Below are 26594 nucleotides of genomic sequence, written 5' to 3'. Positions count from 1 at the left end.
AGGGATGGGATAAGACAACAAACAGGACTAAATTTTACCGTTGCCATTAATCAACTGATAAACAGTGATAAAGTCACAAGTAAAAGTTTATTCCATGCTGAAAAGAGAAAAAAAGAAACACAACGTTTCAGCTGTGGAGCCTTCATCAGGTGTGTCACATGATGATTGAGTTGCTGAATTAGAATGAAAACTGGAAAAGACTATAGCCATTCGCAGCTAGAGTTGGAGTTTAAATGTTTTACAGTGTTTGTTTTAACTAAATAGAGTTATATAAGAGGTAACTATTGACTATTATAAAGAATTAGTGTCTTGTGAAGTGTCTTGAATTTTAAAAAATAAAGATTACTCAGATATTTTTGGTCAAGCTGTTGTATTTGGATGAATTTTCTCTATCTTGTAAAATGACGGGTAATTGAAATCTTCAATCAATCTTTGAACATAAGATTCTGATTTAAGACATTCAATGCAAAGACTCCAAAGAAAAAAAAAGGATCTTAGTTTTTACTGAACATTAAAACATGATTTCCTCTTATATTCATATTTGACATTATATTTATAACACATGTATTTTCTATTTACAGTATATGCAATGTATGTTCAATCTTTAACCTTTTCAAATTCATTAAACATGCAAACTCCTGTTCATAGGTTTTGATCTTGTTAAATGTGAGGAACCAGGAACTCCTAATTATGGATACAAAATTCAGGATGAAGGGCATTTTGCTGACACATTTGTTGTGTACAGCTGCAACCCTGGCTATACAATGCATGGAGGCAGTGTTTTAACCTGTCTAAGTGGGGATCGAAGAGTGTGGGACAAGCCATTACCTTCTTGTATAGGTAAGAGCTTCGCTTTTGAAAATCAGTGCAGGAGTCATTCCCACTTGCAGTAATTCCACACTGTTTCCACAGTGTTTGTAGCCTGTGCATCTACAATGTTTTTTTTTTGTGGGGGGGAATTACTTGTTCATTTATCTACAATTACCATCCTTTGATTGAATGGTCCTCTCATCAGGTACTGCATTGAAATACCTAGTGCTTTCACAAAACTTTGTCCTTCAAAGCCGTATTCCTCAACAGTTTGTACTTTAATTTTTATTTTTCACTCTGCTTAGTTCCTAAGATCCTTTTTGTGAGCTTGTTAGATTTTATTTTTCACTTTCCTAATTGAAGCAAGTGGGCTACTGTAATGTTTCTTCTTGGAGACACAAGCAACATAGAATGCATGGAATTATTACTGCCATTGATCCACTGTAAAGATATTCATGTGTCAGTCCTGCAATCGTCTTGACACATTGATGGAAAATTTGAAAAGCAGCTCTTTTTGTAGTGAGATTTTAAAGCTTTTAGTTAGAAAAACAGCCTACTTTAAGATATGAGTTTCATAAATCAAAAACATAAAGACAAAATTTTGCATTTGTAATATTTGAATGCCAGATGCACTTCTAGACACTACAGCTTAGTCAGATGTCTACAAAAAAGGTGTTACAGCTGAATGGAGTGTTTAAAAACATTGTGTTGCTCATATAGAACTTTTATTCTATTAATATACAGTATCTTGTTAATATGACAATCTTAGTAAAGTGCAAGGTAGAGATACAGATAACTCATTCTACAGCAATGTTTGTTTTCATTATTTATTTTCTGTTTTCAATTACCCACAGTGATATACCGTAAGTCCCTATTAGCTTTATTACATTTATACACATTACTCATGTGGTTATTTCTTAAACATTCTAGTTAAATACAAAAGGGAAGGGTGAAGTCTTGGAAATATATGGATGAGGCAGAGGAAAAAGGTAAAAGGGCATTTGTGTAATTTTCCAACAAATGAAGCAATACTTTGAACTTGTGAACCCTCCCATTTTTTATGAAAGAGTTCATCTAAAAAATCCGGTATACATATGAAAATGTTAAAACAGTACTGAAACCTTAATGCAGTGTGGCAGTATAGAATATTAGTTTGAAAGAGTCCATTAATAAGGTCAGACCTGTCCCCAGCCAAAACCTCCCCTTGATAGGAGGTCAAAGGAGGCCCCATTATTCACAGGCTTGCTTGACAGCTGTGAAGACTAAAAATACATCTATGTAAAATGCCAAGGCTTTCCGCTGTCTGTGTGATCAAGGTCTCTTTGACCCTCTCAATGATCCCAGTAAATGTCCATGTGGAAATGGCAGTGTCATTCAGGGTTTTTCAACACATGAGATATGAAGACTACCTCTCAACTTACAGGTGGTTTCTTCCTAATAAAAATTAATCATGTTTTCCTTGTACCAATGGATAATAATTCCAAACTAAAATCTGTAGTAATGAGTGTATAAGGCCCTTTAAACATCCTGAAATGCAGTGATGGTTTAAATTTTACTATGTGATTAAAAAGAACATTTTACCCTTTAAGTAGTTCAGGTGGGTAGCTGCATCAGGATGCGTCGGCTGCAAAGGAACAAGTAACAGGTTTATTCCATGCTGAAAAGGGAAAAAAGAAAACACAACTTTTCGGCTGTAGAGCCTTCTTCGGGTGTGAGACACCCTCGAAACATGAGGGTGTCTCACACCCGATGAAGGCTCCACAGCCAAAACGTTGTGTTTTCTTTCTTCTCTTTTCAGTATGGAATAAACCTACTGTATTACTTGTTCTTTTACCCTTTAAGTCTGGCAGAGTTGAGGTTGTAAGAATGTATACCTTAATCGTAACCTAGTACAAAAGAATGTTAAAATTGTTTCAAAGCAGAAGAGACCATTTGTCCAGTCTTGTTTATTTCATTGTTAGTAACTTAACAATCTAATAATCACATCATGACATTTCTTAAAAAACACCACAGAGCCATCTTCAACAGTAGTGTCAAATTATTTGTTTCAAGCTCCTACAAAGAACCGATTGATTTCTGTCCCTAATACATCTAAACTTAATTCTTAAATGTAGTAACTTTAAGTAATTATACATATGATATTCTCTTTCCCAGTTCCTTTAATCTCTTTGAACATGTCATTACTGCCAGTTGTGGAATTCCTATTGCTTCTCTCTTTTTGTGCTAGCTCTCTAGCAGCAAAATCACTCTTGTGGCATGGTGACCAAAGCTGAACACAATTTTCCAAACCAATTTAGCTAGCTTCAGACTAACCATAGTACATTTCTGTTTGAACAAGCTTTCCTGCCACTCTTAGGAAGCTGATTCCCTGGGATGATACAACTAATAACTTTCTGGTCACCTGGGGTCTCCAAAACAGTACACAATCTGCCATTTGAAAGAACGAGTCTTATTCCTCTGTTCTTTCTCCACTGTCTCAGATCAAAAAGATCTGTTTAGTTTTTAAACATCTACTATCAGATAGTATTACTAAGTGCCATACTGTAGTAAGTACTATTTTAAAAATTATTTAATAATATTTAGTACCTTACATTAGTGGAACTCAACAGGAATATGGTGCATCAACTTGGGTCACCAAGCAGCTACTAGCACAGAAGATGGCCCAAAGGGCCTCATTAGTAAACCTTGTTACATTCATTCAACTTTTAAACAAAACAAAGTTTTTCATTTCACAGCTGCAGACTCAAAAGGGTCAGGAAATGGTTTCCCTACACATGCTTCCCCACCAAAAAGTATTTATCCAGATAATGTACGAACCAAGCAATATATCTTGACAGGCATCTTGACACTTGATTTTCTGAAGAGCAGTTTTACAGATAGTATGTGGTGAACACACTGTGTTTATGGATCATGATAAGGAAAAGCAAGCTATATTTTCAGAACAGACCTCGGGCCCTCTTTGAGACAGTGCGCTCTAAATGTGATGGCAGCACATCACTCAACCTGTACAGTGAGGAGAGGATCTGCCTGGCCTGTCCTCGCCATCTGTGCTTTAAGAGGGGCCTAGCTCAGTCCTCGGGGTGTTTACTTTGATTTAAATAATGAATCCTGCCTTTTGTTCTCTACAGTGCAGGAGACTCCAAATGGACCAAATTTAATTTCCTTATTTTATTACACTGAGCATTTATGTACAGTAATTAGTTGTAGGTGTGAAATAAATAAATGATGATGAGTGTGGAACAATGCTAATAGCTTGTTTAATTATGTAGCTGAGTGTGGGGGCCACATCACAGGAGCTACATCTGGAAGGATACTGTCTCCTGGATACCCTGCTCCATACGACAATAACCTGCACTGCACGTGGTCCATTGAAGCAGACTCAGGCAAAACCATAAGGTAATTCAGAGAGGCTTGAAGGTGAAAATGATCTGAATTGTGATGGATAGTCTGTCTCTGTCTTATTTTCTTTAGTTAGACTTCATGTTGTTACTATTGTTGTTGTTGTCGTCATTATCTACATTGTTGTAGCTTTTATGACCTTGAAATACAATAAGCATTTTTTGTACATTTTAGTGCAAAAAATAGTCACAGTAAAAGCACCATATTGTTAAGTAAGCTCATGTTTTTAAGGCTAGAAAAATAAAAGATTGTAGTAATGGAAGTTAATTTTATGTCTAACTAGAAATAAATCTTGCAGCTGAAAAAAAAACACAAAGCTTTTAACAATTTTTATGAGAGTCAAATATCAACCATTGTATTTCATATTATAGAATCAAAAAAACTTTTCACTGTTTACCTGCTTTTACTGTTTATTTAGAACGTTAAGTGTAAATGTTAAGAGTTAATTGGGCACTGTTGATGAGTTTACCTGCAGAATCAAGCCTGGTTAAAACCAGGAAAGAAAAAGGCTGAAAGGAACTGATATACCCCACTTAGCAAGAGAACAATACCCGTGCTATCAGTCTAGTGGAGCACAGGTCATCTTTGGAGGACTTGCCATTAGTGGAACCAAGTCCTCTTTAACAACGTGTAGTGATGAGAGAGTTTTAATTTACTGCAATAATTAGAAATCGGAACATTAAATTGCAAAAGTACTTTGGTAATTGTTAGGAATCAATTAAACATAATAATAATTTAAAGTCTCAGACAAAAAGTACAAAATAAAATTTATGGATATACCACCAAACACATGTGTAACAAAACAACAACAGTCTGCTTGTTGTGTTTTGTCTGAAAATGTTGTTGGATACCTGATGTGCAATGAACGATGCTCTCACAACATAGAGCACAAACATCAGTCTTTGTGTTGAATAAGTCCATAGTCATCAAAATTAACAAAAGTAAACATTTAGCTTTGCTTTCTTAGCAACTGCCATTTTCCCCCAAAATGTTTAACTTTTCTCCTACTGTAAGTGTGAAAAACATTATCAGTGGATTGCAAGCTTCCTTGTGAAAATTATAGGCTAGTCCCGTTAAAAATAATGCAGCACATACATAAAGTGAATTGTTTATTTCTACCCAAAGATCTTTAATTGGTAGCATGTTGTAGAGAATTGCAGACCAGTCAAGCATAGATTTTTTATCATCTTTTTAACTTAGTTTCTTCATGGCTTATTAGACTTTTATTGGGCCACCACTTCCATTTCACGTGCTTTTAAAAATCCCTCTGCATGCCACTAATGGCGAACTTGCCATAGGTTACAGAGTCCTGCCCTAATTGTACAAAATGCTTCAACATAGCACAGTGTTTTTATTCCTTTCAATAATCGGTGATCTATCCATCCATGTTCTAACCACATCTTCCCATAGAGAGTTGCAGGGGAGCTGAATCCTTGCCTGGCAAGCAATGGGTACAAGGCAGGATACACCCTGGATGGGACGCCAGTCCATCCCAGGGCACACACATTACACAATTCTTAATAAAGTCAGCCTTTGGAGTGTTTCAAACTGAAAATTGCCAGTTACATTTCTTTTGTTGTATGCAGCATCTCAATTTAACAAGCAGGATTTTGTGAAATGATAGGCAAATTACCCAGCTTGTCATAGTTATTGCATTTTAACACAGTGCTATCACTCTGACAGATCAGCATTGCTTCCTTTAGGCCCATTATCAAGGCTTTTAAGATAAGGATAGCCCCACAGATAAACCAATTAGACCCATGAGGAAATGTACTGCCACCATGTGTGTGCCAATTCAAATGAGTCAGTTAAGGGTGTACAGTATCTGAGGAAGGAGATAGCCATGACTGATGCGTCTTGTATCTTTAAAAGAGCATTTTGGAATCTCACTCCAGTCGCTCCAAGTTAAAATTTAAAATGCAAATAGCACGTTGCTCCATGCCTTTTAAAGAAACCATTTACAGAACAATGACAGTGAAACCTGATGATCATAAAGCTCAAATCAGAACAGTTTCAAAATGATAAAAACCTATATTAAGCATCTGTGAATGAATGGCATAAAGGGAGCCCAACCATTCCCTTTTAATGGAATGTGTTCTGCCTTGCATCTGCAACAGTGACCAACATTGATCTCAGCTGAGTGATTTACCACAGTTCATTTAGATTGCTTACATTGTTTAGAGCAGACTTCAGATCTTGCATTATGGCCTTGAGGTGAATAAATTATTCAGTCAATGAGAGTTTGTTTGGACTCTGATCACTGAAACACATTCTGAACTGCTTCCCAATCTGTGTGGTGCAGGAAGGTCTCTGGGATGGGGTACCGCAGATTTATTTTTTTGCAATTATTAAATCATTTTTATATAGTAATTTAGGTTGTATTAGCTAAAGGAATAATTTAAATTTATAATAATGTATAACACTGATTTCTTAGGGGGTTTCACAACAAGACATGTAAGCCATGCAGACTTACAGTATGTAGCTATGTCTCTGCACTGATTTCTGGGAAACCTTGTGTAAGTTAGCAGCTGTTGCCATTTAAACAGCCATGTGAGTGTTTGTTATATTGTCAGAGCATTAGTCCAGACAAATCAAAAGTCCCACCATTTGGTAGATACACCACAATTAGGTATTGCACACTGTAGTCAGACAAGAAAAGAAAGTATAACGCGTTTCATGGTAAGTTGGTTGTAACTGATTGTTTCATATAAATGTTTAATTTTGTACCGGTTGCATATGTAGTACCAAAACGTTATAACAAATGTTTTGATCAACGGAAACAAAATAAATTTACTATGCATGTGGACAGATGTACAGTACCTGTAATTACTGTAATATAACCATCCATGACTACAGCAAGGAATACGACACATTTTTCTTCTTGTTCGCTTGCAGCCTTCACTTTATCGTCTTTGACACAGAGGTAGATCATGATATACTGAAGGTCTGGGATGGCCCAAGAGAGAGTGGCATACTTCTGAAAGAGTGGAGTGGATCTTCCCTGCCTGAAGACACACACAGCACCTTCAATTTGTTAACGCTGCAGTTCGACAGTGATTATTTCATCAGCAAATCAGGCTTCTCCATTCAGTTCTCCAGTAAGTAACACTTATTTCATCAGAAATCTTCACACTTTACCTTTCAGCCCAAAACCAATATTTTCTCACTTTCAGGATTTCTGCCTCTGACAGCTTCCTTGTGGTTTTAACCAATCATGCAGAAAGGACTACATTTCAGTGGGAACTCTTTCTATAAAAACACAAAGATTGGTTTCACTTAAGAAGTCATATTTATTCCAGTTCAAAGAGTAGAGTTTACTTCAAACTCTGAACTAACCTTTTTTTGTACTTTTAATAGCTTCAGACATCATGTCACTGATTGTTACACATACCATACATATGTATTAGTGTTTAGATTGAGAACATCTATATATATTTCTTTTCAGTATTTTCTTTAGAAATTAAAAAGTACAGTAGTTGAGATACTATGATTTAAAAAAGATCTTTATTTAGAATGGAGAATCTTATTTTAAATGGAAGGTTTTCTAATTAGCAGCTTCTTTATTTCCTTCTGCTGAGAGGTATACAGTACAGTATACATCGTTGACTATAGGTAAAGCATATTATATCGTATTTATACACTTTTAATGAATTATGGTAGAACCCAGAATGTTTAAGGTCACCAAATTAGGTAGTGCTTCGGTTAAATTAATTGTATGAGGAGGATATACACATTTGTTGCTATATATATAATCATTCACAAAAGAAATGCTGTGTGAAAGTGTAGATAAAGTATGTTCCTTATCACAGAGATTCATCGTTATAGCACATCCTTGGGCTTAATATCTTAAAAAATCTAAAGCACTGTACTATGGGTCCAATAACAATTGTACTAACAGTGTTTTATTAAAAGGGTCTTCAAGGTAACCGTTCTATTTTAAATAAATGCAGAGGTTTACAGAACATGAGAACTCCACACATTTAAGTAAAAAGAAGCCTGAAGAACATTTTAAACAGATTATATAAAGTAGGTTGATTTAGTATAATTATTTTAATTTTAATTGAAGTATAATAAAATTAAGAGCTCTTTCTCAAAAAGTTAGCCAATGCTAAATCAGACACAATTAGTTATGGAAATTCATATTCATTATATCGTGTTATTTCACAATGCTGAGAAGCAGAAAAGTCTAAACTGACTTCTAATTCTTCTTATGTAAATGTAAAGTTAACACAGTCATGGCCAGCTGTTTAGTTCTAATTAAGGACTTATCAGCATAATATACAGGAGCTGACTTTGAGCAGTGAAACAGATGTTTATACAGTATGTATATGACAAGCAGCTTCTTTTAGGATTATGGTGTCTTTTAAAGAACACGCCATCACAATTATTTTGGGAATATATATTATTATTTGCTGTTAGTATTCATTAATTGCTTAATATTATCTCATATTAATTCGCAAAAATTCATAGCAACTGCAAGATCAAAAGACAATATTACATTGAAAGGTGTTCCTTGTTATATATTATACCTGTAACATAATGCTTACAATTATGTGTCTTTATGACAATTGGTATGTGCACCCAACTATAGTGTTTTACCGAATAGACTCCTTATACAGACCATGTGAAACTTCAGGACAACCTGGGGGAAGTGGCTTGTGCATTAGATGTATGTAATGACTTCCCATATTTTAATTACATTTTTAATTGCGTTTCTTTTTCAAAACAATTAGGAAAGAATGATAAAAATAAAATTCTGGCTTGGGAAAAAAAAAACCCCTTAAAGTAGGATTTACTGAATGACAGACATCAATGCCGAACAAACGAGAGAGAGCGATCAGTTAAAGAGACCCAGACTGCTGCTCTGAACAGCACATCCTTTCTCCTGCTGCAGCTACAACCGCTACAACGTGCAATGATCCGGGAACTCCGCAGAACGGCTCGCGGTATGGAGACAGCCGCGAGCCCGGCGACGCCGTCACGTTCCAGTGCGACCCTGGCTATCAAATACAAGGGGCGGCACAGATCACATGTGTGCAGCTTAACAATCGATTTTTTTGGCAACCTGACCCCCCAACATGCATAGGTAAGTCCGTATATACAGTAGTTTGAGTAGATTGCATATTTAATTCTGCATTACATTTTCTGATATAAAGAGACTTTCAGATATAAAGGGATTTTCAGTTCCAAGTGTTACAATGAAAATCAAGTTTTTCTTTTTCCACTAGTCATCTGGATGACACTAAAGGAGACGGAGAATTTCCAGTTGATTAAAAATTCATTTTTTTTGTAGTTTTCAAATTAGCGTGCTTTCCCTCTGACTGCTACAGCTGTTGCAGTCTTATTTCTTCTAAACAGAAAAGATAGAAACTTTTTTTATTTTGTGGTTCTCTGTCTAGGAGATCTCATGCCTTTTTTGGGCTGTTTGGGTATTTTGTCAAGTCTGGGACATGAAAATAAAAGACAAATTCATGAAACATTCAGCACGCATCTTCCTGCTGCAAATTAAAAGTTTTAATTTTCAAGTATCTTTGGAATATGAGAAGGCCACTCTAATCAGGCTTTAATAAGAATGAAATGACTTATTTGATTAATCTGTTACTATTGTTTAAGCATTGTGTTAACATCTTTTAAACGACTTATGTAATCTCCAGTAAGTCTATGCCTACTGTATGCTACTTTTAATATCTATTAAAAATAAGAAAAAAGCAGCTGTACCCTTGAGGTCAAAATGATTTAGTGAAGCAGTAGTATAGAAAGAAATATCAAAGTGAATACAAAGTAAAGCTAGGTCTTTCATAATTACTTTCAAATCATGTAAGTCCTTCATCTGAAAGAAGCTTCATTGCTTTAATAATGCATGTCGTAAAAAAGGTGCTTATTTATGATGGACATTTTTCACTCTCAGTCCCTTTCTATGCTGTTTTAAAAGGAAATAGTTTTAATTAGTCTCCTAATAACTAGAAAATTTACAAAGAAATTGCATGCATATATTTAACGCATCTGTGTCTCCTGAGTGACCTTGAGGGACTTGGTAGTTTTAAAATCTTTATTGCCACAGACTGGACTGCGCTGGAATCCTCTGAGGCCCTATAAGAACAGTACCACACAGGTTTTAACATTCCAGTGAAGTACTGCTTGTCTTGTGCTGAAAGACTGCTCTGGTTTAATATGACTTGTTATTAGCATTCTGAACATCGACAAAAGTCATTCATGTTTATTTAATATCTTCAGCTGCATTTCTCTTTATGGTCATATGCTTTTACCACTCCTGTGTCATGAGAGATCTCCAGGGATTCTGACATTTATAGCTTCTCAAACTGCTACACAAAAGACTCTCAGTATATTCAGCGCTTACAATACGTAATTCTCAATTAATGTCCATACCAACCTTCCAACCTTATTTATTTTACCAGCTAGAGCACCTGAAATTTCTTTATTTATTGTTTGTTTTATAAAGAGACAAGAAAGAGCATTATTTATACATCTAGCAATGCATTTCACTTGTGTTCCACAAATACAATGTTGCAAGTTTTTGCCATTTTAAAGCCTTTAAATGACACTGAATCCAGACTCTCAGACAAATTGATTGTGGGGAAAAAAACGACTTTGAAGTAAGATTTATTGAATATCAGATTTCTGTACCATGTTTCATAATCAGATAAATAAAACACTAATGTAGGTATTAGGTTCTTAACTGCTAAAGGACTCTAAAGAATACGAGTAAATTAACGTGAGGTGAGAGGTGATGAATACCTACTCTCTCTTCACTACGTTCATTTACCTGAAGAAAAAACTCCTGTACACCTTCTCATTTCAGCAACCTCTGCACATCTTTTTCACTTTGTGCTAGCAATTAAAGAGCTAATAAATTATACAGACAATATAAACTAATATTCTGTTTTACTATATAGTTTCACACTGTCAATCAATCCTAAAGCTGTACAGTATGCTGTATTGCATGTGGCTCAATACCATTTGTTTCACTCTATAATGAAAATGAATTATTATTATACTATGTTATATCCTACTATATTCATTCATATAGTACAGTATGTGATACCATACTATATTCATTCATATTATACATGATTAGGAAGATTAATAGATGTTGAGTTAGTATGAAAATACTTCTCAGCTCTTCACTGAAAGTTGAATTTCAGTACATTATTCATTTTAGGACAAAGTATATTTTAATTACACCCCATCAGGACAACAACAGGTTTTACCTGAGTCAATGTGAGTTTTCCATGGCCAGAAATTGCCTGTGATGCTCACTGTTTGTTTTTATCCAGTCGATCCATGCATTCTTTTTTCTTTTAAGAATTCAGCACATTTTTAGCCATTAAAGATCGAATATCCCCATCAAATGTGCACTGAATCTTATTCATGATGAATTGCACTTACATTTTGTAACTGTTTTACGTTTGTTTCAGAAGGAAAAGATACTTACGTTTGTCTACATTTTTCTTTCCGAACAATATGAATTTTAACAACACATTTTCATAAATCTGAAGTCTGACAGTTACTTAAAAAATCTGTCACACAATCAACACAGTATGTAGTCCTTTTTTTCCCGTTTTCAAGTTAAAAGTTTAATCTTTTGTGTTTTTTTCCCTGCCCTATAATTGTGACAGCTACCTGTGGAGGAAATGTGACAGGCCCAGCCGGGGTGATTTTATCTCCTAACTACCCACAGCCTTATCCTCCGGGGAAGGAATGTGATTGGAGAATAAAAGTCAATCCTGACTTTGTAATTGCCTTGATTTTTAAGAGGTATGCTTTTCATGCTTTGCTGGAGGCCGCCTACTATACATTCAAATGTTTTAAAACAATCATTTTTTTAAGCAAGCAATCTGGACTAGACTTCATTTATCACACCACATGGTTTCTGAATTGTGCAGACTTGCAAATCACAAGAGTGAATGTCTAATGTAAGTATCACAGAATAAAATAAATGCTAGTTTATCTTGTTTCAGCTGATTATAAGATTGAGCTTTTTATTATATTGGTGGATAATGTAAATAAAGCAGTTTAAGCCTTATTGCTATTTCAGTTTTGTTCTTATTTACCTTGGAATTTTTTTTACAAATGTTTCCATAAACAATGACACATAAAACGCCTCTCTTAATTATGTAGCTCTTTATTTGCAAAGTTTCTAAAAGATTAAAATAGCTTTGTATGGCTTTGGTGTGAGATTTGTTATAATATGATCTTACCAAACAAGACATCAGTCTAACTCCTTCTGTTAATGATATTTTTTCTTTTATGTCATAAATGCTTTTTAATCAAAGACTAAAACAGCTGCAACAGAATATTGAAACATGAAAAAATGCTGTGTTGATTTTAGTGCTGCATAAAATTTTTCATTTTTCTCATCATATCTCCTGTTTGAATCCTCTGAGAGCGTCATTTTCTTTCATCCCCTGTTTTTAAGAAATAAGCAGTAATTACGTCAACCTCTCATCTCCTCTGTGTGGCAGAATATATCCTAGTGGATGAGGAAAATCTTCATTTCTTCCAGCAATTCATTTTATCTTTTGCAAAAGTATTTTTCACTGTTTTATAAATCCTATTTGATCTCTTTCAGTTTCAACATGGAACCCAGTTATGACTTTTTACATATTTATGAGGGAGAAGACTCCAATGGCCCTCTGATTGGTAGTTTCCAAGGCAGTCAAGCTCCTGATAGGATAGAGAGCAGTGGGAATAGCCTGTTTCTGGCTTTTCGCAGTGATGCTTCTCTTGGGATGTCTGGTTTTGCCATTGAATACAAAGGTAAAAAGGCAAGCTGTTATACCTTGCTTTCATTTTTTTTACAGATAAATTAATAGTACTCTACCATAAAAGCCCAATCATATGAAAACATCAGTTTTGATCCAGAGATAATGAAATGTAAACACAAAATGGAGGAGTCACAAAAATATCATTTTCTGAACTCTCGATTTTGTGCATCACGCAGGATTTAAGGCTTGATGTGGATGACGGTTCATAATTGTACAATTTGTGTTGATATATTTAAAATACAGGTCCATGATGTTGAAAAGCTTCACTGTTTTCAGGAGATGTTAATTTTGAGCTGTCAGGGCTTGCAGATATACCTGTTATGTTCCTTCGTTCTTGCAATCAGCAGTGAGCCTTGTACAACATTAAAACTAGAAAGATTGTATTAGTTCACTGTAGAGAAGTTGATTTGTTCTTGTTATGTAAGATTTATGCTACTGACATTAGTGGCTGTTCTACATTTCTAATATCACATTTCTCTGTACACCTTTCTAATGCAAACAGTCCAGAAAGAAAATGAGGTGCTGGTAAAAAGTACAAAAAGGAGGAACTCCCCACCAGTAAAATAAAAATTAGTGGAGCCATTCGCTGTCAAAACCCCAGTGATCTGAATGTGCCACCATAGGCAATTGGTCATGTTAATTCATATGGCAAAACACTTATCCAAAGTGACTAACATTTGTGCTTACTTATAGAGGGAGGATTTTACTAGAGCAATCTGAGTGCCGAATCTTACTCAAGGGTACAGCAGCAGCAACCCAGGGTGGATTTGAACCCACAGCCTTGCAGCTATGAGTCAAAAGCCCAAACCAATATTACAGTATTGAGCCCCAGTATGAATCTTTAGTGTTTTAAGAAGTCCTTTTGGAACAATTGAACAGTATACATCATGGTTAGGACATCTTACCATCTTTGTTCAAACAGTTTGATTTTTTTTTCCTTGTAATCCTTATCCTGTTATTGTACAAAGCAACACAGTCTAAATTAAATGAGAGACTCTGTTTTGGCTGAGTTTGCTTTATAACTTACACTATCTAGTATATTCACTAGTCAATCTATTAATTTTTGCCTTGATTTCTACTCTTGGGACATTTTGCTGTAATAATTAAAGGGAAATTAGATTTGTGTTTTACTTATGTCTAGTCACTTCTACAGTAATTAAATAGTTACTGCACTTTTGTCAGGATTGTAATACAGAATTGTTTTATTTATGCTGGTGACCACCTTTTTAATAACACAGACAACTGTTCAACTTTACTTTTCATTTTAATTGCATTTAAATTAATTACAGAATGTACGATGTACAAGAGAGTTTCCTTCTGCTTTGGGATAGGTTTATAATTGCAGTCTTCACAAGTATTCTTAGAATATAAATACCTTATATAAAGACTTACACTATATAATCTACCTCAAATTCATTGTATTAATAGTTGGAACATTATTGTCATCACAGATTTTTAAAAATAATACAGAACAACAATGCCACTGAAGGCAACAATGCCCAACTCTGTTTTGTTATTCTACAAGATTTTGAGTATCTTTAAAAATGTTCATGAATAAATTTGTATGATTATTATTTGTCTGAATCTGAGCTTAGCAGATCAGCAGATAAAGACTCTTAAGAGATAAATATACCGTATGTACAGTATATATGGAATAACAGAGTTACCCACAATTTTATAGTGTCATGATCTAAAAGTATTATAAATTGTATAATATTTACAAAAATATTTAGAAAAATAACAATTCTTATCGGTAACCAGCTGTGTGGATTAGTGACTAGGGTTGTGGACTCAGGAGAGTCAGGAGTTCATTTCTAATGGAGGAAGCTGCAGCTTCAGTAAATAAGTTACTGGGGCCTCCAGCTGTCTTTGTAAATTTGTTGTTAATTGATATACCTGGCAAAACAAAGAAATACAAGAATACACTTCTGGTACCACTCCTGCAGCAGAAATGGTTCATATATAAATAATACTAACTAATTTTTGACTTTCCTATGCATATGGGTCTGGTCTGCAAACAATTGTGGCTTGTGATATAAAAAGAAAGGTAATATATCTGGTAATGAATGGGTGATACCCTTGCAATAATCTGTTAACATTTTATTGCATTTGGTGAAGAAGTTCATTACATTTACTGATTATTTATCAATAATATGTACCACTTAATATACACTATAGACTTTATATAATACAGTATATACAGTATAGTGGTACATACCGTATACACATACTATATAATATATTTGGCATTATTAATACAAAAAAGACAGAATTAGAATTCTTTTTAGATTGTTCTGTTCCTCTCAGGTTGAAATAGCTTTTATTTAACACTCATTCTCATGATATACATACAGTATATGCATAAACATTAGAAGGAACGGCGTTGTAGGTTATAATATGTGTCAAGAGTTGCAGTGAATTATAGGTATGAATATTAATTAGCTCTTATTCCATCACAAAGCTACAGGAGACAGAACTGTCTTCTGACTTTCCACTCTTTTTCTGCATGTAAAGTCAATTACCATTACCATGTGTGATGTGCATATCTACGTCTTTCCCTCATATCTGTCGATGATATTAAGACAATAGAAGCCCTGTAGTAGAAACAATCAAGAACAAATTGATTTTTTTATCTGCCTTCATGAAGTGTCCAGTGACACAGAACTGTAATAATATTTTCATCTGTGGGAACGAGAGGTTACTTTTGAGAGAGCGACACTGTGTTTTCGGCAGACTTCTAGCGATACTTTTCTCATTTTCATCTGATTGCTGTGATTTTTTTTCTTCCTCTTTTTAAATATGTATATGTGGGTTAGACTGTTTTAAGAAGATCCACTGCGTTCATAGTGAAACCGTTCCTTCTAAAGCCCATCCACAATAAGTGGACTTCCTAAGCCTCATATTGTTCTTACTGTACCTTAGGTATGAAGATGTTCAAATTACATAGATATATACTGTAGATATATATAAAGTACTGTATATACTGTATAGCTTACTTAACCATGATATTATTTTCATTACTATTTTTCAAAACAGAAAAACCACGAGAGGCTTGTTTTGACCCTGGAAATATCATGAATGGCACTCGCATAGGAACAGATTTTAAACTGGGTTCAACAGTGACGTATCAGTGTGACTCTGGCTACACAACTATTGGACCTTCAACTATAACATGCATTATAGGGAGTGATGGGAAACCTGTCTGGGAAAGAATCCTCCCTACATGCAAAGGTGAAGTATGATCAACTATTAATACACAGTGTCACAGATACGCAAAATAATACGTAACTAGTTAGATCTCTCATATACATGTAAACTGAGAAATTTAAAGGGTCTTTGAGTAGTATTTTACTGAAAAATATATTGATCCTTCTATTCTTTTTCAGTCTATTTTAATTGTTGAATTAATTTATTTTATGAAATGGACAACTTTAGTTCTCTTTTAATATATAAATAATATTTATGAGTGATTTTTACTTTTATCATTTTAGCATTCGGTGGGTTGAGAGACCTTCTGTTTCCTAGTGCTGTATTGCATGGGAAGAACATAAAAATGCATTATAGAACTGTTTTGTTTGTTGTTGTTTTTTAAGAGGAGTGACTTTCCACACAAATGCACAATAAACTGTCACTGCCTTCAATGTGTAGCTTAATAATCTTTAAAAATAACTCAGACAAATGAACAACATTTGATTGCCCACAAAGGGACTAAGTAACTGTTTGAATAATAGATGTGCATTATATGTTATAAAATATTTATGCTTTCTACGATTAACTTGTTGTGCATTTGCATAGTGCAAGTGCAGGCAGTGACTAACTGTCAGCTTGCATGTGCCCTGGGTGATCACTACTTGGGCAGGTGGCGTGTATTTCATTTAATGTCCCCCTGCCTGTGACAGCTAAGACAGCAGGTCAAATCTTCATAGACATTAGGTTTCTGCAGCACTATTTTTTTAAATTACAGTACTTGCCCAAATTTCAAGTATATTTACAAACTCATCACATTTCTCTGAAAACGATTTTGAAGTTGTGGTATCTTTCACTTCTTTCTTCCCAGAAAGTTCAGTATTTTTCTTAGGCATAAAAGTAGTGTTCCTGTATATACAGTATTATGATGCTGTAAATCAATATCACAGCTTTTATAGGTTATATTTCCCTCTTTTGCTTTATTGTATTTATATTTATGGTGAAGATCGTTGATAACAGCTCTGGACAGTGACATCACCCCTTTTATAAATTTGAAAAGTTTAAAGGCTAGTAAATTGTAAATTAGCCCTCTGAGTCACCTGACCTAGTTTCTAGTTGCATTGTTAATACTTGACTAAATTCCACAGTGTTTTGCTTTCACTGTCAGGACAGAACTGGAATCATAGACAAACACGTGCCTTAATCAGACTTGGGCAGGCTGTGCCTTCTCTTCTGTCTGCTGTAACAGCCTGGGTGGCAGCGAGTGCCACTCACACACTCTTTCCTTTCTGAAGTCTGGGCTCTGGTCAGAGCTCACAGACAGGTAGCTGCAGGATAGCTACTAGCTCACATCTGCATCATTGCCACTTTGGGTCTGCATTTAATCTCCGAGTGTTTGCCCTAAACCACAAAGTTCAAACTGAAATCAAAATAAAAATAGTAACAGACTAATTTGTAAGGTAGGATATTAGGATATCTGATTCTATTCACTTTCAAAGTCCACCACGATGACCACCATTCCTTTTGTCTGGAAGACTGCAAGATTTACAGAAGAAAGGTTGTTTTCAAATGACTATAACTCTCTCCACAAATCAGTCTCACAAAAAAGTCTGAGTTCTGTTTTCCTTGAGCATTAGTGCAATATATTTTTCACCAATTTATTACAGCACTTAGACCACAGCGTTGGGCAGTAAATGTCCCTGGATGCAATGTGTCACAATTTATGTTGTTGTTTGACCCAGCATTCTCTTAAAATCCATTTATGGTATATGATGTAGAGCAATACAGACACTACATTGTAACATAAAAATTAGAGGGTTACTAACTGAACGCCACTTCATTGCATTATGATGTGTTTTTATGCAAATGTTGTTGACCCCCTTCATGCAAATCAGCCTAATGGGGTTTAAACTCTGTAACCAACCGTTCTGATGGATCTGACCCTTTTTTCATATGGTTAAGTTGTCTCTTGCTTAGGGAGCACAAGATCCTGAGTTTGCTTCCAGCCTGAGCATTTATTTGTCAACACTGCTGATATATTTGGCTCACAACCTTTTTTTTTTTGTTCGAAGTAAAAAGGTACACTTCTAGGTATGTTAGTAGTTATTATTGTGTGGACTTCGCTTTCTGTCACTTTTGACAGACAGTTATCTGTATTCTTAACCATTAGAGCACCAGTATTTGCTGTTTTGTTACCTCTGACCTCCTGGCAGAGTCCAGTTCTGCATTCTGTCCATGCAGCCAAGAATCCTCGACTCAGGCAGTGTCGCTGGCCTGCTTGACAGACAATGGGAACTGCTCCTGCATTCAATTTGTATTTTTTTCTGATCCTTTCATATGAATTAAAACAGTTTTAATTAAAAAAAAAACATTTTAAACAGTTTGTTCTAGTGCATCTGAAATTTAACTCATTTGTAAATGCTTCTACTTGTATACTCTATGGATTTAGATATTAAAAATGAATTTTAATTTTCTGAAGGTAAATTGTCTGAATTCTGAAATTGCTCTAAAAGTTTTAAATCTTGGGTGAAAGCAGATACAGTATAAGTGGAGTAATTATATGACTATATAAACTCATCATACACATGTATTTCTTTTATTACTGTAATTGGCATTATTAACTTCTATCTGAAGTCCCAATTTAAACACCTGAAAATAGCTTGAAATGTAATTACAAGAGCCAGCATTTCATCATGTGCAGCTAAACCAGTTTTCTGTTTTCCGAGAGACACAAATTCTTTATTAATAAACAGTCCCTTTTTCCCCGGCTCAATTTTTGTCCTGTGATCTTGCTCTCTGTTACCATGACAACCCTACTGGAAGTTTTTATTTTCCCAAAACAATGTGTGTTGAGTTGTGTGACACATACAAAACAAACCCTTGATTGCTTGGTTCATAAGCAATAATTACATTTTCACTAAGAACTTCAAAAATACAATTCAAAATGTTATGGAATGCAATGCAGAGCACTCACAATAAATGAATGACCTCATTTTGGCAATGAAATTTCCATAAAATTCATATTTTATTCTGTTCCTTAATATTTAAGGTTTTTAGCGTGAAAAACTCTTCTTTTATTTAGTGTAATTGTTTAGTCTTTAATATAAAAATAACATGCATGTTTTGTACTGAAGTGAGACTTTTGGACATAATGCAAACCTTATAATTCATTGTAACTACATTGTTCTAAACTACATATAGTAGACAGAGTATCTGTTTTAAAAATGCTTCTGTGTCATTATTGCCATATTTAACTGGCGTAAAAGTATTTTTTGAAAATATTGAAAACTGGAAACAAATAAAAGGAGCTCTTATATTTATTCATTATTACATGCAGGACTGCATCATCTGGGAGGTCTGTTTTATTCAAATGACACATAAACAAAACCAGTCACTTGAGTCACATAACCAGTAATATTATTAAGGGAGAATAATATCTAAGCTGGACAAAGTATCGAGCCGGCATTCCTAAGAGAATGGTAGGAGAAAAGGACTAAGGTGTGTGGAAAACCTGAGTTTTGGCAGAAGAACAGGAGATTTGTGACCATATACAGTAGAGGAAACATACAAGGCATATTACAAATGCTGATTCCCAAGGAGTAAATTAAAGAGGTTCTCCAATCAAGAGCTTAATTGTAACACAATGAACAGGGCGGTATGCAATTTTTCATCTTATAATCTTTCAGTTCTACAAGTCAGGAAGGTGAAACTGCAGTTGAAAGGTGTTTGAAGGGCTGCAGGCATAATTGCCAATCGCTGTATAGCCAGGGGAGGTAAAGTTAGCACTTCCGTTTCACACATGAATTTATCAAGTCATCCTGTCAATTTCCGATTTAATAAATTCCTGCTCATGTTTGTCTTTCTTTCTATGTTATCTTGCTGTAACAGTCAGTATGATTCTATCATTTGAACAGAATTGACAAATGATGTCCAGGTGCTAAAATGTTTGGGTTGACATCCTGGATTTTAGAAGCTCTGAGATAGTTAGCGGGGAGAGTGATGATTTCACACACACAGACCCTTGTTCTTCTTACATACTAGTAGATACTGATTTTGAATGCAAATTTTGGTCTGAGAATTTAATTAGGGAACATAGTGGTACATTTACGATGGGGGGTTGGGAATATATTTTGCTTTAAAGGCATTTAGTAGGAGAGCCCAGGAGAAATAGCACATCCAGAACTTTCACTGGTGAACTTTTGTTTTTTAGTTTAACCAAAAAAAAGAAATGCTGAACAATAAAAAGAGGAATAAACTGTAGGTAATTCTTCACCTTCTCATTCTATTTTTAAAGAGTTTTTTGAGTTTCAACCGAAAGAGACATCTGCCTCCGTCTCTTCTTTTGACTGATAGTGAACTGTAAGGATCACGTGGGAAACATTCAAATCAGACGGAGAGAGGCAGAAAGCTCAGTTTGAATTCTAACCTCCTCACTTGGCATGTGTACATCCTGTGTTGATGTGGCCAGCAGAGGATTTTTTTTTCGCCAAAATTAAATAGGCAAATTAACTGAGTGATGACTTATCCAATAGAATTCAGAAAATGCATATAATCAAAATAGCATTATTAGATCCTCAATTAACTCCTGGAGTTAGTTTTCTTAATTATCTTGAAAGTGAGTGAAAAACTTGATGAGTTATTCTCGTTTGTGTTTTGTTGAAAATATGAATTTTTCCTCACACAGGCTTGGGAGGCAAGGGGTCATTGAGTGTTTTATGAGCCAGTTTCTTTGCTTCCATCTAGAATACTGATGCCTTCTGAGGCACTCCCTTCAGCTTTTAAACAAAACTAATTAGAAAGGGGGTGAGATCCCTTTAAATAATAAAGGTTTTTTTCACCCAAACAGGCCCTTTTATTCGTTTCCATAGTAACTAAAAGACTGTCTCAGTGCACTTGAATGAGGAATCCTGCTTGACTGTAAATAGTGCTGGTGGGGGAGGGGAAGTGTGGTGAGATGGCGCCCCACTGAGGAAATCCTGAAAAATAATACTGAATAGACTCACAGAGGTTTGTTTCTTTTTACTGCAGATGTTAAAAAATAAGATGTGTGTGTTCGTGTGTGGTGGGGTGCGGCTGAACGGCACAGAGAGGCTTTCCTGTTTATTTCTGTACAAGATAGCAGGGATGTTGTCAGAAGCTTTCTCCCAGTGAGCAGGCAAGCAGGCCAGGTGGCATGCACATCTGTTGTCACGATGCTTATGAAAGAGTATTGCTCATCGGGAGTTTGATCCAGAATTAAGCTTCAGAGAGCACGTACAAAAAATGCACAAATATAGTAAACATTTTAGCTTGTATAATTACTGTTGCTTTTATATTTCAAAGAAAGCGTAGCTGCAAACTTCAGAAAGAGAAAAAAGAATTAGCACAGAGGAAATGGAAGAAACTTACAGTAGAGCAGAACAAGATTTAAAAAGGCAGTCTGCCAATAGGGCTGTTGCGGAATCTCGCAGTGCTTATGTCTCCTTAATTCTTAATATTTATCCACTGGTGTTGCGTTTAATGTCATCCTGTGATTGCCAACTGTTAACAAACGAGTATGATTAAGAATGAGGAGCTCTGTGCACACTCTTCCAACATGCCTAGCTCTCCGACTCCTTGGTCAGCTCAAGCACTGGGAGACGTGCAGCGCCTTACCAGAGAGGTAACCCCAGTAGTACTGTGCCATCTGCACTCCGCCATGTGGGGATTCCCCTGTCTCATCCAGCTGCTGCGAACATCGACCAGATCGTAGAGCTCAACCTGCTTCAGGAACATGCTGTACCTCTCGTGGTTCGGCCATCTGAGAGACTAATTATTTAACGGTACATGTCTCTGGCATGGACCCAGTTGAAAGAACAAAGTCCTTCACACAATAAAGTGGTACAAAGTTGTGAAATGCTGTTGTTGTTACTCAGGGAAGGATAAGCTCACCCACGAAAAATATGGGAATGAGATCAAGCAAATATTACAAATCGCCTGCAGTACTGGGCATTGATGAAATCATTTTTTATAGGATAAATGCTGGTTTTGACAAGAGCAGAAATTCTATTTTTCAAGGTCTACATGTTGTACATTAAACATGTCGGCACACAACATCAGACTACAGTACGCACATTGTTCGCTTTGGGTAGGGAGCAAAGTCTTATTAAACTACACAAAAAGAAGTCCAGTGCATGCGTGTTTCACCGACAGAAACTGACAAGGCAGAAAATATCCAGTAGAAAAGCTTTCATGATGGATTATTCTAATATTGTATTAGGTAGTAAATACAGTATTTCATATAAAAAGCTTACAGTATACAAATTTGGAACCCGATGAACATAACTGTATCTTAGCATAGTGTTAAATTACCATTTTCATAGATGCCTCTGTGCTTAACTTTCTGCAGGGGGCTTCATTGGTTTAATGGTTCATAACTTGGAGCCCTTTATGGAAAGCAAGAAGAAAAGGTGATATGATCAAAGGTTTTGAATTGGTTTGATATGCAGAGGATGATAAGACAGGGCTGCTTCTTGACTTCAGGTTTATGCACTCTGTAAGGTATTGCAGGCAGATGAAGGTACAGACCTGAGGGAGCTAGCGCTTAGAGGCTTAGTATGCTGATGGTGTGCCAGGAATTTGAATTAAAGATTTTTTGTAGCCATCACCAAATGGATGAAAGGAACAGGAAAGGAGCAGAAAGATCATAGAGAAGAATCAACTGGTGGGGAGATTGGAAACCTGGAGAGATCTAAGCACCAAGAGTCAAACCAACATGACAGGGGGGGAAAGTTTAACTTGGTTCCTTTATTACGTTGAATAAGTAGCTTCCATGAACAATGTGATAGGTACTGTAGTTAATTTAATTTGAAGTCCTTGCACTCTTAGAATTCATGTTATCAATTTCAAGTGTCTTTTATATTTAAATATGAGGAGTATCTATGGAATCTAGCAACAGTGAATAGATATAGTAATGTAACTTTGCCGACCGATGATTATTTTCTTTTCTCATCTTTTTGTTGGTGTCTTTCTGAAATGAAACCTTTTCTTCTGGGCAGCCTGCACAGAGAACAGTGATGAAACATACTTTCGTTTTAAACTAATTTGATTTTTTTCCTTGACCTAGTGGTCTGTATGCTTACACAGAATTTTAATCTTTGTCCTAGTCCTAGTCTGTGGAACCTGCATAAAGTTATGCATTTCCTCCTTTCACTTTTTTCAGTCCTGCACTGCATGTTTTAATATTTTGTTAATCACATAAAAAGTCTGTGTATTGTCTCTTATACCATGCAAAGGTTTAAAACAGTTTGTAAGTCAATAAATGTGTTTTTGTTGTATTCAGCTCCCTGTGGAGGTCAGTATACAGGCTCTGAAGGAGTGGTCTTGTCTCCAAATTATCCTCACAACTACACTGCTGGTCAGACATGCCTGTATTCAATCACTGTATCCGGAGAATTTGGTAAGTGAATTGTAATTCAGCTTTTCGTATCATACTGTATATGCTGTATATGGACTGATTTAATTGAATTCCCATATTTACTATTCATTTTTCTGGCTTTCTGTCTTTTCAACCATCCAGTCATTAGCAGTGCTTCAAATAAATATGCTGCTAAAATATGATAAATTAAAAACAGAGATTTTGAAACTCCATAATTAAATTTTTCAAGATGCAGTATGAATCTGAATTGATTGTAATTGGGATACTACTACAATAACAATGATAATGTTATTATCATATATATGACATAAAACTTATTTTTTGGTCATAAAAACATTATGTTTGCTTTGTTTTAAAATAATGCCATTGCCAGTGGAATTTTGCCCAAGTCAGGGAACATAAGTTGAGCTGTATATAAGAGATACTGAAGGCTTCTGAGGAAAAATGGCAAGATATACTTAGTACACAGGATACCTTGCCTCTCCAAGGATTTAATAAAGCTATTTCCCACAGATTGGCCTCTTTCACCTTCTCAAGGCTGCAGGTGGGACACACATTTTCTTTCTCTCTCGAGGCCTTAGAGCATGCATGTATCCACGCAGGCTAGGAGAATTTAGTCCCTGGAAGCCTGTGACTGCCCCTTCCTGGATTCTGTGTCCTTCAGTTCTGAGCTTCTTGTAGTCTTCCAAGAGCTTATCGAGGCTGTTTTGGCTAGGCTGAGCTACCTTTGGTTTTATTGAAAAAATCTCTCTTTCGCAAGAGAATAGCCTGTGCAGCATATCTTCCTGGAGAGAGCTCTCACCTCTCTCTTCCCCCCGTTCCTCTCTGGATTCGATCAGCTACCGCTATTGTTTTTCTGCCTTGTTTTGTTCACCAAAATCACATCACCCGTGTCTTTTTTTTCTATTTCAGTGTAAGACTCCCTCTGAGAACAAGGGGGATATTAACGCGGTCCCTTTCATTCACCTTCAGCTGTTTCTTGCTGTTTCACAGGCTCTCTTGACATGTGTGATAGACAACCTCTGCAATGGCCTGATATGTCTGCCTGCATCCTTTCACAAATCTCCATAATATTCTACCCCCTTCTGTGCACTGCTTTCCCTCTTTGGGAACCATAAGCCAGCACAGTATGTGCTCTAGTTTCCATCTCCATTACTTCTCCGTCACAATTATTTCTCTAACTGACCAGTGATTCCTGTGTTACAGCTCTAAAGGCTTAGACCATGCTTTGCCAAACTGTGTTTGTCCCACTAGATTGCGTATGAATTGTGTTTGGACAAGAAAAGTGCTAGCTTCTCCCCCAACCTGTGGGAGTCCTGGCAACATCACAAGAGCTATTCCGGGGCGCTCCTCTGTCTGACATTTGTGCAGCTACAAGTTTAGCTACTACACAGCTTTAAAAGATTTTGTCTTAACATCGCAAGTTCTTTATCATCCACTGGATCAATGGTGCCTGAGATTGTTCGCTGAACCGCGTCGTTTGAGGTGATTGAGTTAGTAGCACTTCCCTGCTGTAATGGCTTCCTTCAAGACAGCTTAGGTAAATTGGCAATAGTCACCTTTTGTAATGAAAGGGTACAGAAAGTTATGGATGAGACTTGGGTTCCCTGAAAGGAAGAAGCAGCCACCGACCCATAATGTCTTTCTAATAGATGAACATGGGTTCACAAGCAAGAGAGGCTAAGCTGAAAATCACTGAGTTACTGAAAATCAATAGACTTTATTGAAAAACGGGTAGCTCATGATAAAATAACATTTAACTTATTATTGACTCTTTACATAATGGTAAATGATGGTTATTTTCATACCCATTCATGAATGAAGATGTTTGAAGACAAAAGCTACAAAGGCAAACAAAGCTCAATAACTGTGATATCATTGAAGAAATGGTTGATGGCAAATATTTTCTGCAGAAAGCTCCCTTCTTGCCAATAGTGTGGTCTCGGGACTTGCTGCTCCACACCTACCCAAATTGTTGTGTGGCATTTTAATTTACCTGTGACTGGCTTTTCCTCCATGGTCTTGAGGAGATCCATTAATCCCAGGAGACTATACATCTGTATCACATAATCTTAGTCACATTGCCTCAATAATCAGTTAACCAGCTGCCCTTGAGACACTTAGCTTCTCCAGGTTCTTTGTGTTGGTTTAGGTCTTCCTTATGGTTAATCACGTTTTTCTTCTTCTCCTCATAGAGATTTTCACAAGTGCATTCTGAGACAGTGCCTGGTCTCAGTGGGATTCATTCAGGATTTTTCCTATTCTGCACAGTACACTATTGCTACCTGCCTTTATCTTGCTCACCAGGCTTACACGTCCCTGGGTCAAGCTCTATGTCTTGAAATGACCACCACTGAGTCAAGGCTCTAACAATCCCTTGCCCTCTTGAGGAAAATAACTGATCCTCTTTCACCAAACTACATTACATACAATCTTTTCTCTTTTTGGTGTTCTTTTTCCCATGTCAGCCTTGTTATAGACTATGGCTGCTACCTCCTTGTCTGCTCCTATCTCTATCACACAGGTACCTCTTCAATGGTACTCATACAGTTAACTGGCTCCCCTCCCTCCCTGTCAATGCTGGCCCAAGTCATGGCCAGACCTTTTTCTTTATCTGCACTTACAAGACCTTTCCTTGTTAGGATTTGGAGCAGGTTACTGCTCTTTTAAATGCATGGCTCATTTATACACCTCCCAAGGGATGACGTACTTGTTGTCCATTCTGCTTGCGTCTTCTCTTAAATGCACACTCTTATGTGAAATGTCACAATGCTGCTTGAGTGTCCCTCTCCTGTAAGATAGCTTGTTGCCCCTGTGTGACAAAGTTGCAACTGCTGGTCTCACTCATCATACAACCTGTTGCATTGTAGCCCTTTTTCAAATCAGAATAAAAATTAAGAATCATTGTTCTACATGAATATCATTATTCATAAGAAATATCAAGGAAGCAACTGCATATAATTTAAAACAGTATTATGCACATAAAATTCACCCTTTTCCAGTATTACTGTACATGC

At 36.0% G+C, this 26594-nt stretch overlaps 1 protein-coding gene across 1 annotated transcript in view; it reads left to right on the top strand.

The window, feature by feature from the left end:
* Positions 1-26594, top strand: part of csmd1b (CUB and Sushi multiple domains 1b) — a 203723-nt gene that overhangs the window by 98661 nt on the left and 78468 nt on the right. Inside the window, exons 20-27 of the mRNA XM_088933977.1 lie at positions 649-840; positions 4080-4206; positions 7105-7307; positions 9104-9295; positions 11847-11985; positions 12800-12999; positions 16032-16226; positions 23482-23598. Of these exons, the coding sequence (XP_088790103.1) occupies positions 649-840; positions 4080-4206; positions 7105-7307; positions 9104-9295; positions 11847-11985; positions 12800-12999; positions 16032-16226; positions 23482-23598 (1365 nt within the window). The remainder of the gene's footprint in view (positions 1-648; positions 841-4079; positions 4207-7104; positions 7308-9103; positions 9296-11846; positions 11986-12799; positions 13000-16031; positions 16227-23481; positions 23599-26594) is intronic.

Source organism: Atractosteus spatula, chromosome 15 (assembly GCF_055471065.1).
Source record: "Atractosteus spatula isolate fAtrSpa1 chromosome 15, fAtrSpa1.hap1, whole genome shotgun sequence".
In the NCBI taxonomy this organism is placed as follows: Eukaryota; Metazoa; Chordata; class Actinopteri; order Semionotiformes; family Lepisosteidae; genus Atractosteus; species Atractosteus spatula.
The sequence above is the reverse complement of the archived record's forward strand: the minus strand, read 5'-3'. Positions and strand labels throughout refer to the sequence as shown.